At 39.0% G+C, this 12,000-nt stretch overlaps 1 protein-coding gene across 22 annotated transcripts in view; it reads right to left on the minus strand.

Annotated features, from left to right (window-relative positions):
* CCDC158 (coiled-coil domain containing 158) overlaps positions 1 to 12,000 on the minus strand; it is a 127,413-nt gene that overhangs the window by 73,348 nt on the left and 42,065 nt on the right. For 17 of the 22 annotated variants that reach the window (XR_012023570.1, XR_012023573.1, XR_012023572.1 and 14 more), the window contains 6 exons: positions 8,592 to 8,809; positions 3,852 to 3,961; positions 3,410 to 3,737; positions 2,972 to 3,048; positions 2,027 to 2,137; positions 1,283 to 1,397 (listed from right to left, as the gene is read on the minus strand). Coding sequence is in view for 18 of the 22 variants with exons in the window: in XM_072810821.1 (XP_072666922.1) it covers positions 1,283 to 1,397; positions 2,027 to 2,137; positions 2,972 to 3,048; positions 3,410 to 3,737; positions 3,852 to 3,961; positions 8,592 to 8,809 (959 nt within the window). In the remaining 4 variants the exon portion in view is untranslated. The remainder of the gene's footprint in view (positions 1 to 1,282; positions 1,398 to 2,026; positions 2,138 to 2,971; positions 3,049 to 3,409; positions 3,738 to 3,851; positions 3,962 to 8,591; positions 8,810 to 12,000) is intronic. The other 5 variants (XM_072810823.1, XM_072810824.1, XM_072810827.1 and 2 more) reach the window with 3 other exon arrangements.

The raw sequence follows: 12,000 nt of genomic DNA on the forward strand, positions 1-12,000 counted from the left end.
TGACTTATTAGAGTTTTAGGATGACTTATTAGAGTTTGTCTTCCAAACTGAGTCAATTTGTAGATTTGGTGTTTACAAAATAGGACCCTGGGGGATCCCTGGGTGGCGCAGCGGTTTGGCGCCTGCCTTCGGCCCAGGGCGCGATCCTGGAGACCCGGGATCGAATCCCACATCGGGCTCCCGGTGCATGGAGCCTGCTACTCCCTCTGCCTGTGTCTCTGCCTCTCTCTCTCTCTCTGTGACTATCATAAATAAATAAATTAAAAAAAAAAAAAAAAAAAAACAAAATAGGACCCTGGAGTAGCAGGTGTAAACTGGGCTGTCACAGGCAAACAGGCATGCATAGTTGGCTACCCTTCCTACAGGGAATGAAGAACACAAGCTCCTCTGAATGGTAACTCTCTGCTTGATTTTTAGGGTCTCTATTGCTTTGCATATGCTTGAGATTAACAAAAACATAAGCTCTGGATAATCGGTTGATAATGACAGTGAATAGCTCCTTTTTAGCTGTAGGAAAGTGAGAGAACAAAAAAACAGAATATTGGGATCCCTGGGTGGCGCAGTGGTTTGGTGCCTGCCTTTGGCCCGGGGCGCGATCCTGGAGACCCAGGATCGAATCCCACATCGGGCTCCCGGTGCATGGAGCCTGCTTCTCCCTCTGCCTGTGTCTCTGCTTCTCTCTCTCTCTGTAACTATCATAAATAAATAAAAATTTAAAAAAAAATTAAAAAAAAAAACAGAATATCAAATAAGAATATCTGGGTTTAAGAATTGTGTGAAAAAAATAAATAAATAAAAAAAAATAAGAATTGTGTGATAAAAGATGAAACTTATCCTAATTATTTTTTATTTAGACTGATCTTATTAATTCAGTTTGCTAGTCACACAGTGATTAATAACTGGGAGTTGAAGTAAAACCTAGGAGGTACTCTGAAGTAATGAGTGGTAGGGGGAGACCACCTGGTAGCAAAATATTTGTTAGAGCTAATAAGCCTTGTAAAAATAATTTTAGTAGTCTTATTTTAACTTATTTTTTTAAGAAATTTAACTTGAAATATGCAAAACTTTTCTTCTACAGATGAATTAATTTGAGCAAACAATTTAAATTAAAATTGTTTATAACTTAACATATTGATATTTGGTGTCCTCCTACTCCATCTTAAAAGCTGCTTTTAATTTGACATTACTTTGATTCCTCATTTTCAAATAAACTATTAAAACATGTATAATTAAATCTGTGTATAATAGTCTGTGGAAGCACAGCAGCAAAATCTAACCTCACCTTGTCTTCATACATCCTTTTGGCTTCCCTTAACTCCGAACGTAGCTGGGAAACAGTAGATTCCAGATCACTGAGTTGTCGCATATACATTGAATTTTGGTTTCTTGCTTGTTCTCTAAGAAGGGTTTTAAAGGGGAGTAAAAGCAAATAGCAAACTAAGAATAAGTGTGATACCTAAGCATACTCTAGCATTTAGATACTTTCTCTAGTTCTTTTATATGGCATTAATAGGTCAAAAATCTTTTATTTTCCAAAATTGCTTCTTTAAAGCTTCCACTCAATCACATTGTTAAGTGTTAAAACTAGATAGTGTATATAGGAGTTTATCTGTACTATTTTTTTTCTATTTTCATATATGATTGAAAATGTCCCTATAAAAAGTTTCAATTATATAAGCTCAAATTATAAAATTATTTATATGTATTCATGTGTATTCTATTTATATATATTAATACACACACATATACAGTGCGTGTGTGTCTTTGGTTCTATCAGTTGTAATATGAATAATATTTAAAACATCCAATTCCAAGAGGCCTAAATACCTGCAATAATACTTCCATGTAATCATATAATATTATCTCTTAAGTAATCTTTTCCATTCATTTAAATTAGAAATGTTTTACTTCCTTGTGGAATTTTTAGGCAAATTTTAAAAGATTTTAGGACAGAATATTAATGAAAATGGTATCTCTAAAATGAAGATAAATAACTACCAATTTCAAACTACCAGGACAAACATACTGAATGATTTCCAGTTGACTCTGGATGCTATTGGCTTGGCTTCGAGCACTGCTAGCTTTCTCAGTAAGTCCTGTTATTTCGATTTCATGTTCACTTATTAACTGCTCAATCCTATAAAGAAAATGCAGTGCTTGTTATTTGATACATAAGACTTTGCTTGGCTGATTATTCCAAAAATTAATGATTTTCAACACTCTTAAATTTAGTATTTTGCTTTGACTTTGAAGATGCTGCTCATTTTAGGTTTTAGAATTCAGATCTTTATAAAAAAAAATTCAGATCTTTAAAAAAATTTACAACGGTAGTAAGTTACAAGTACTATATATTATGTGACACACATGGGGGGAAGTGTCCTGTAACATATTGCAAACACAACAACAGGATTTTAAATATTCACACTAAATCATAAAGACTTTACATCATAAAGCTTTACATTAAGCTCAAGTCAGGTTTTGCCAACAAATGACTGACAAAGACTCTCTCCTTGACCAAACTTTAGTCAGGCTCCTCTGAGTCTTCTTCTAAGGCCTTGACCTTGGCACCCATCACCCTCCCATCTCACCCCCACTGGCCTGGCCTGCCCAGGCTTAGTAAGAATCTGGCTAAGTCAGTTCAGTGAGAATCTCCCTACCTTTGATGTCTCTACTGTCCCATTCATCTGCTCCTTGGCTGAAAATCCTTACCTTCCTGGTTGTATTAGGAGAGCTGAGCTTCATCTTTGTCCCCTAACACAGAACCCCTATTGCAAAAGCCTTGAATAAAATTTTCCTGAACCTTTTAAACAAATGTCAGAAAAATTTTCCCTTTCACATGAATTTGCCATAAACCTATGAAGAAAACTTCTTTGTTTCAGAATATTTTAGATTTTGGAATTGCTGATAAGGGATTTTAGTAAACCTATGGTTTAGTTCACTATGACTTTCTATACTTTAGTCAGAAACCCACCTATCTTGATGTTGTTGAAGAAGCAATTCTATTTTGTTCTGTGATTCAGACTTCAGTGCTTCAAGCTGATCCTCTACCTAGTTATATAAAAAAGAGATGCTGATTTATGGATTGGTAAATCTACATCTTGGAAAAGTTGGAGATTTTCCAACTAAAGGAACACTTTAGAAAGAAGCAAATAAAAGTAATACTGAAACTTAATACATTTTATCACCATATTTTATTAGATCACTTACTTTGGTTATACTCTCAGGAAGCCATACAGACAAATCAAGCTAGTTCCCTTAATTTACTGAGACGTCATTGTGGAAATAACTTATTTTAGAAAACAAAAGTGAGAACTTGGTTTGCTTTTAAGAACTTAAAAAAATATACACATCTAATACTATTCTCTTAATGGATTTTAATATAAAATTGAATAGTGTTCTCACCACTTACTGGAAATATCCTCCCTTTTAGATAAGAAATTTCTGTGTCTAATTCTCTTAAGATTTTACTAATAGCCGAGCCCAGGTTGCGGAAGTGGAGAGCAGACATGCTGTCCTGTTCATATATTTTCTTGCCTGAGGCTTCTTCAAAGTCAACTAGGATTGCTCGGATTTCTTGAAGCACTCCCTCATGACTAAGCATTATCTTTCTCAGCTGTTCTATTTGCATGTTGCTATCTTTCAGCATGTCCTCCTTAAGGCATTTGGCAGTTTCAAGTTCATGAACTGTATTTTGAAGCTGATTTCTCAAATCCTCCTGGGACTGACTCTCCCTTCGTCTATGAAATAAGTGAAAGAAGAAGAAATAATATTCATAAAGGTCATATTCACACAAGTAATTTTATACTACAAAAAGTAAAATTTTAAAATAATTTTAGGTAACAACTCCCAACCTGATGTCAGCCATGGCATCTCTCTCCATTTGCATCTCTTGAAGTTTTGTTTGCAAATCAATGACTGACTGCCTTAAGTAAAACTTCTGTTTCTCATGCAATTCATTGCTCTAGAAAAAAATGCCAGGTAAATCAGTCTTTACCAGAGGAACTTCTTTTCTTAACGCTAATACTTTCCAAAAATCCATAGATTATTAATTTATTTTTAGGTGTACTTCCTTCTCCTTTCACCATACTTCAGGGCCTAATTAATCATTTCTCACCTAGATTATTGAACTATCAACTAGTCTCACTGTCTCAAGCTTGGCCCCTTTCAATTTATTCTTTACTTAATAACCAAAACACTATTTCTAAAACAAATCAGACTTCTAGCTCAAGATAAATACAGAAATAATTTTTATTTTTGAAAACAGGAAAATTGGTTAAAATTCTATATACAGAAAAGTCCATCCTCACCTCCAACCCACTTGAAAACTCTACAGCAGACAACCACCACCCAAAAGTCAAGGTGTTCTACTACAGAGAAATTCAGGAAGATCTCTAAAATTAGGCACTGAGAGAGACCTCCCAGCCTAACAACTGATACCACCTAATTATCCCAAAGCCAAGCCATCAAATTCTGCCTATTGAGAGAGCTTGCCATCAGCTTTTTTATTGCTCATCCTTGAGTATGAACAAAAATCAACCAACCAACTAACCAATCAACCAACAAATACTCATGGACACCTGAAGGAAGATTATAAAATACAAGAGTCCAAGATGAAACAAAGAAGCAAACACCAGAAAAAAAAGGATCCTAAGAAACAAAGTAATACAGCAATAGAAGAACGCTTCCTAAAATTTATATTTGCAGAGAGAAAATGACTTTCAATGTTACCCAGCTAACGTTGTTCTCAGAATGCAAAGGTCCATAAAATATATGCCTATGTACCTTTCTTAAGTTTCTAAAGATGTACTTTGACTAAATGAAGCAGATCCAGAAAAAGGAAGACAGAAAACAATGAATCCTAGAAATCATGGATCCAATCAGGAAAGCTGTGATGAGAAGAAAACAGTTATACACAGACCTAAGAAATTCATCTAAGCCAGAAAATAGGACAGATGACTCTTGAAGAGTCCTGGATCAGAGGAGGATTTGAGAGAAAACCTACATGACGGTTCTTTTAAAAAACTTTTTAAAAAAGCATATGATAAAGGCATACACTTTCTGGTGAAAAAAACACTACACTGGAGAGCAAGTGTAAAAGGATACTAGTTGATTCTGCAATTGACAATGTCTATAAAGTCAATATAAAGTTAAGGCCCTTTATCTTTTCCTCTTATAGTCCAGGTGAATAACTACAGTACAGTCTGAACTATGGATGCCAACAGTGGAAATGGAAATCTGACGGGATTCCTGGGTGGCGCAGCGGTTTGGCGCCTGCCTTTGGCCCAGGGCGTGATCCTGGAGACCCAAGATGGAATCCCACGTCAGGCTCCCGGTGCATGGAGCCTGCTTCTCCCTCTGCCTATGTCTCTGCCTCTCTCTCTCTCCTTGTGTGACTATCATAAATAAATAAAAATTAAAAAAAAAAAAGGAAATCTGAGAAATATATATGAGATATACTGGATATGGTGATAAAATGACACCAGGGAAGAGGTATCAAGAATAAATGAGGTTTGGGGGTGCCTGAGTGGCTCAGTGGTTAAGCGTCTGACTCTTGATTTCAACTCGGGTCATGATCTCAGGGTTGTGAGATCAAGCCCCACAGGCTCTATGTCTGTTTAAGAGTCTCTCCTTCTGTGCCCCCCTTAAAAAATATAAATGAAGTTTTTGCTTGTGTAATTATGTAAAGGTGGCACCACATACAATTAGAAGGAACACTGGGAGAAGGGTAGGCTTGGGGGAATGATCATGTATCCAGGCAGAAATGTTGAGTTTATAGACCCTCAGACATTTCAAGTATAAATGTCAAGTAGGTACATGCAGTGCTAAAGTAAGAGGTCTGTACTAGAAATATAAGTTGAGTGTTCATTGATATATAAATGGCAACAGAAGCCGTGGGAATCACTATGACTATTTTCAGATGGTTCTACTGGAACAAAAAAACAAAAACGAATAAGCTCAAGGAAAGTCAAGAGAGTTTATTTTCAAGGGACCTAGGAGAAAAGAATACTTAAGAGGAAGAAGATAATCACCTATGTGAAATGTTGCTTAAAATTCTAAGGAAGGTAAAACAGCAATGGGATTTAGCATCATGGCTTATTCCTACTGCAGCACAGATCTCATTGTTACTATCATTTTCTATATAAATATCTCAGCCACAGACTATAAATGTGCATACAGAAATGACCACGTAGGGCAGCCCCAGTGGCTCAGTGGTTTGGCGCCACCTTCAGCCCAGGGTGTGATCCTGGAGACGCAAGCTCAAGTCCCACGTCAGGCTCCCTGCGTGGAGCCTGCTTCTCACTCTGCCTGTGTCTCTGCCTGTGTCTCTGCCTCTCATGAATAAATAAATAAAATCTTTTTAAAAAAAATGACCATGTATTTTCCATCTTTTTAGACCCAGCACCTAGCACATGTTACATAGGAGTTTTATGCTAAATATTGTAAGTATCCTAATAGCCCTGTATTCATTTAGAGATTTAACACATATTTACTGGGAGCCAATCAAGTGTCAGATCCTCTGCCAGAGAATGGACATGGAAAATGAATTAAGTAATGTGGAGGCCGAGAAAATTAAGGCCATTCCACTTTAAGTTCAGCGTTAGCACAAGTCCAGCCATCCCTGGCCCCTGTGAATAAGAGCTGAAATTTACATTACTTCAGTTACAGAAAAAAAAAAACAGTTTACAGCTTAACATCCTAGAAAGCCCCATATTAGAATGAGAACAGAGCCCAAGCCAGGGGCAGGAAGCCCCTATTAGAATAAGAACAGAGCTCAACGCCCTTGAAAGCCCCATATCAGAATGTAAACAGAACTTGAAAAATGGCTCCACCCCTTCTGGAGGTCCCCTAGACCAGCCCTTAAAACAAGCTAAAAACCACCTCGGGGTCCAAGTCCCTGCTCCACTGTGTCGAGTATACTTGGACCCAAGCTCGAGCTTGTAAATAAACCCTCTTCGGTGTCGGCTCCTTGGTGGTTTCTTGGATTCGCAATCTTGGGCACAACAGTAAGGCACTGTCTCTTTCCCTCATTGGTATCTCTGTGCTTCATCCATCTATCCATCCATCCCACCCACCCTCTTTATTTGCAGTCATCACAAAGTATTGTCACTATTTGTTTATATACCAGCTCTTCTTCTTCAAGTCTATGAACTTCTTATGAGTCCTACCTTATTCATCTCTGTATCCTTGTACATGATATAATAGGTAATGATTCTCGGCACTTAATATTAAGTTGTGGTTTTTTTTCCCTAAATGTATTTACACAGTCTGATAAGGTAGAACAATGTGTGAATAAATACAGTAATGTGCTAAATACTACAGTAGACATGTGCACATAGGGCAACAGCTGTACAGAGGAGAATATACTTAATGCTGTTTAGAGGAAAGGATTCAGAGAAGCAAATGCTTAGCTGAGTCTTGATGGATATCAAGAATTTGCCAGACAGCCATATAAAGAAGAGGAAATTAGCCTGAGCTATTTACATATATCTAAAAACCTACTCTTACAACTGCTTTGTAAAGAAAAATGAGCTATCATGATAGCAGGTCAGTAGGCCTGAACCAATTATTATGATAACATTTTGAGCTATTCAAGTTTCATTAAAATTAACCATGAAACCAAGACATTCTATTAACAAAAGGAAAAAAGGTATGTAAACTTCATGTGCCCAATTTTTATTTTATTTTATTATTATTTTTTTTTATTTACGATAGTCACACAGGAGAGAGAGAGAGGCAGAGACATAGGCAGAGGGAGAAGCAGGCTCCATGCACCGGGAGCCTGACTTGGGATTCGATCCCGGGTCTCTAGGATCGCGCCCTGAGCCAAAGGCAGGCGTTTGTTAAACCGCTGCGCCACCCAGGGATCCCATGTGCCCAATTTTTAATACTGAAATAGAAGGCATAAGCCAAATTAGGGGCACCTGGGTAGCTCAGTGGTTGAGCAACTGCCTTTGGCTCAGGGCATGATCCCGGGGTTCTAGGATCGAGTCCCGCCTTGGGTTCCTGCAGGGACCCTGCTTCTCTCTCTGCGCATGTCTCTGCTCTTCTGTCTTTCATGAATGAATAAATACAATCTTTAAAATAAAAAAGAAGGCATAAGCCAAATTAACAAGTTTAACCAATAAATCCATTGTTAAATGTTTTTGTTTTAATTTTTTTTTAATTAATTTATTTATTTATGATAGTCACAGAGAGAGACAGAGAGAGAGGCAGAGACACAGGCAGAGGGAGAAGCAGGCTCCATGCACCGGGAGCCCAAAGGCAGGCACTAAACTGCTGCGCCACCCAGGGATCCCCCTTGTTTTGTTTTAAAGATTTTATTTATTTATTCATGAGAGACAGAGAATGAGAGAGAGAGAGAGGCAGAGACACAGGCAGAGGGAGAAGCAGGCTCCATGCAAAGAGCCCAATATGGGACTCGATCCCAGATCCCGGAATCACGCCCTGAGCCAAAGGCAGACTCTCAATCACTGAGCCACCCAGGCATCCCATGTTAAGTGTTTATTAAGTTTAGGTTCTGTTCCAAGGCAACATGTCTCACTGCCATCCCCAAATGGCATAGAGTACTGGAAGAAAAGAATGTAACTTACTTCGTTTAGTCTTCTCTGCAGATCTTTGACTTGATGTGAATATTCTTCCAAAACACGTTCAATATGTTCCTTTCCAGGGTAAGGGATGACTTTCCTAGGAGAATCAAGTTCCACTTCATATTTGGGGAAAAAAGGAATTTGTGCCAATGTCCCAGCTGAAGATGTGTTTTCAATTATTGTACCACGAACAGATGACATAAAAAATGGACTTGAAGAACCTAAATATTAAAGAATTAACCAACTTTTAATAAAATAATTTTGTGGTAAACATTATCCTAGGTGTTTTCCTTATTGAACTCTGAAGATGCTCAAGGTCTCATGAAAAGAGACAAGTAAAAGATGAGTAGGAGCTTAGGAGAGACAAGCACTAGGTAAAAAAGAGATTTGGTAAAGCTGATGAAGGAGCAGTAGACGTCCACCCTTCATCAGCTTTGCCAACTCCCAGAGCTCTGAGGACACTAAACAAATGATGAGTAGCTTCATGCTGTCCATCTCTGCTGTGGTCATGTCATATCTGCAGAACCCTCAGTCCATGACACCCCCCTGGTGATGTCAGCCTAGGACTCCTCTCTACACCTTCCCCCAGGCCTGGCCCCTGGCTGCTCAGCCTCTGCCCTCAGCTGCTGTCCTGGGCTTCCCTGAATGAAGTAGTCTCCGGGCTTGCAGCTGGATGGAGGGAACCTGACCCTTTCCCTGAGATTCTACTTCTGTTGGACAGAGGGGAATATCTTAAGCCTACCCCGCCTGCCTGCCTTCCTCATCCTGCCTGCTGAGGGAGATGCTGCCCATGTTTCTACGTGTATCCACTCGTTTTTTTGTTGTTGTTGTTGTTGTTGAAACCAGTAATAAAATTTTGCATTCTGGCTATTAAAAAAAAAAAGAGGGGATCCCTGGGTGGCGCAGCGGTTTGGCGCCTGCCTTTGGCCCAGGGCGCGATCCTGGAGACCCGGGATCGAATCCCACGTCGGGCTCCCGGTGCATGGAGCCTGCTTCTCCCTCTGCCTGTGTCTCTGCCTCTCTCTCTCTCTGTGACTATCATAAATAAATAAAAATTAAAAAAAAAAAAAAAAAAAAGAGAGAGAGAGAGATTTGGGAAGAGGGAGTCTCACTTGATAGTGATCAAGTGATACCTGAACTGAATGAGGCTTGAAGCATATTAAGAAGAGGAAGGGCATTGTAGGCAGTGGGAGCACTATCATTATTGGTGAGAAGGCTGGAGACAGCATAGTATATTTTGGGTGATGGAAAGGAAGTAGCCAGATATGAAAATGAAGATATAGGCCAAATTATGAAGGACCCTGTGGTCATGCCAAGGAATCTGAACTTCATCTTGAAAGCTTTGGGAAATCATTAATGGATTTGAGATTTTAAGAGTAGTTAACTAGGTCTGTGGTTTGAAAAGGCTCTCTGGCTTCAGTGTGGAGAATGCACGAGATGAAGATAAAACTGAAGGTAGAAAAACAAGTTGGGGGTGCCTGGATGGCTCGGTGGGGTCCTGAGATCGAGTCCCACATTGGGCTCCCCGCAGGGAGCCTGCTTGTGTCTCTCTTTCTGTCTCTCATGAATAAATTAAAAAAAATTAAAAAAAAAAAGAGAGAATCAAATTGGAGAAGGCTTTCAACAATGTAAGCAAGAGATGGTAAGGGTCTACCCTAAAGGAGAGGCAGTGGTGACAGACTCAAGAGTGTGGATTTGAGAAATACATGTAGTAAGTAAAAGACAGGGAGTTGTTAAAGGTCTCTCTTGGGTTTTGAGCTTCAACATCCAAGTAATGCTGTTTGACTTGTGAGTTCAGGAGTAGGTGCTGCTTCAGAGATAAGGATTTGGGAATCATCAGCATTTGAATTCTAGCGAATCCTTGATGTCAATGAGATCATCCAGGGGCAGTGTATAGAGTGAAAAGAGAAGAGGAATAAGAAGAGAACTCTGACAAAATACCAATAGTTAAAGGGAAGACAAGGAAGGAAAACCCAGGAAGATTCACAGAAAACCCACAAAGATATTAGAGAATTATATTCAAAAAACACCACTGATTTGGACTGAGCTGCAGAGACAGTGTGAGATGAAAAGAGGCCTTCCTATAGGCAGGCTGGAAGCCCCTAGGCTGAAAACATAAGCTACCTTATATGTAAAAGGAAGGTCGTCTTAGAGTTAGACCCAAGAGTCCAGAGAATGGCACTAAGAACCATGGAGAATTATTTCTAGGCCAGAGTCCCAATCAGGGCATGGTCAACTTGTGCTCAGCTAGATTTCAGAATTGTGATGAACTGTGAGCCTCCTGTTTTCCTCATTTGGAATGGTAGTTTTGATGGCGGTTATCCTAGGCCTGCCTGACATTGTATGTTGGCTGTCACAGGTCTTCAGATGAAGAGGAACCCAACTCAGGGAGCTGTATTTAAGGACTTAGAACTGAGGAGCTTCATCCACATCTGAATCTAATTCCAATAAAGAGATTCTGGCCTTTGAATGAATGGATGCTATAATGGGATGAGACTGTTAGGGGCCTTCTTGGGAGGGAGTGAAGGCACTCCACATGTGAGAGAAATGTAAATTTGTGACCAGAGGTAAACTGTGGTGCTTTGAAAATATGTCCATAAATTCTTTGATAGTCCTCCCTCTAATAGGTAGAGGTTAATATCCCTCCTCTACAAAAGGAGAAATGAGTGTATGTGTTAAGCATGTACATATGTGGGGGGAGGGGTAGCAATTGCTTAATATTGCAAAAAGAAACACTGGAAGAATAAAACAAACTCATGAAAATGGTTATCTATAGAGGTATAGGGGATGGGTAGAAATAGAGTAGAGGGGATAGGGTTGGCAGCAAGACTCTACTAAATATACCTTTCATCAGGTTTTTACTGTATGCCGTACACGTGTTATACATATTCCAAAAATAACATGAGGTTGAATACTAACAAAAACAAATAAACCTAAGTGTATATAGTAAGTTGATAACATAATGTCACAGAGAGAAATAGTTCCTTCAAGTAACGTTAGAACATAGTGCTCTGTGTGGTCTTAGTGAGCTTCCCTTGGCAGGTAAGTCGTTCATGGTGGTAGCACTGTTATAATTCTAGAACTATTCTGTATGTACTGTGGAAGAGAGAAAATGAATAAATATGCTGAAAGTTTTGGAAACTAGAATTTTCACTGTTGAGGAGATGTAGATATGGAATGAGGGAAGACGAGGAAGAACTCCATAGTACTGGATCTGGATTTGAGTTAACTATGTGAACTTCTGATTTAAAAAAATCTATTTTGAAACCTTATCCACTGAATGCTCCCAGGCACAAATGTTACCTCAGTAGCAATATGCACATAAGATCCTGGATTCTATATACTATTCCCTTTTGAAAGAAACCAGAGTTCCTTAGAGAAATGGCTCATTCCAGGCCTGGGGGAACAGGCC

The sequence above is a fragment of the Canis lupus genome, chromosome 33, assembly GCF_048164855.1.
Source record: "Canis lupus baileyi chromosome 33, mCanLup2.hap1, whole genome shotgun sequence".
NCBI classification, from domain to species: domain Eukaryota; kingdom Metazoa; phylum Chordata; class Mammalia; order Carnivora; family Canidae; genus Canis; species Canis lupus.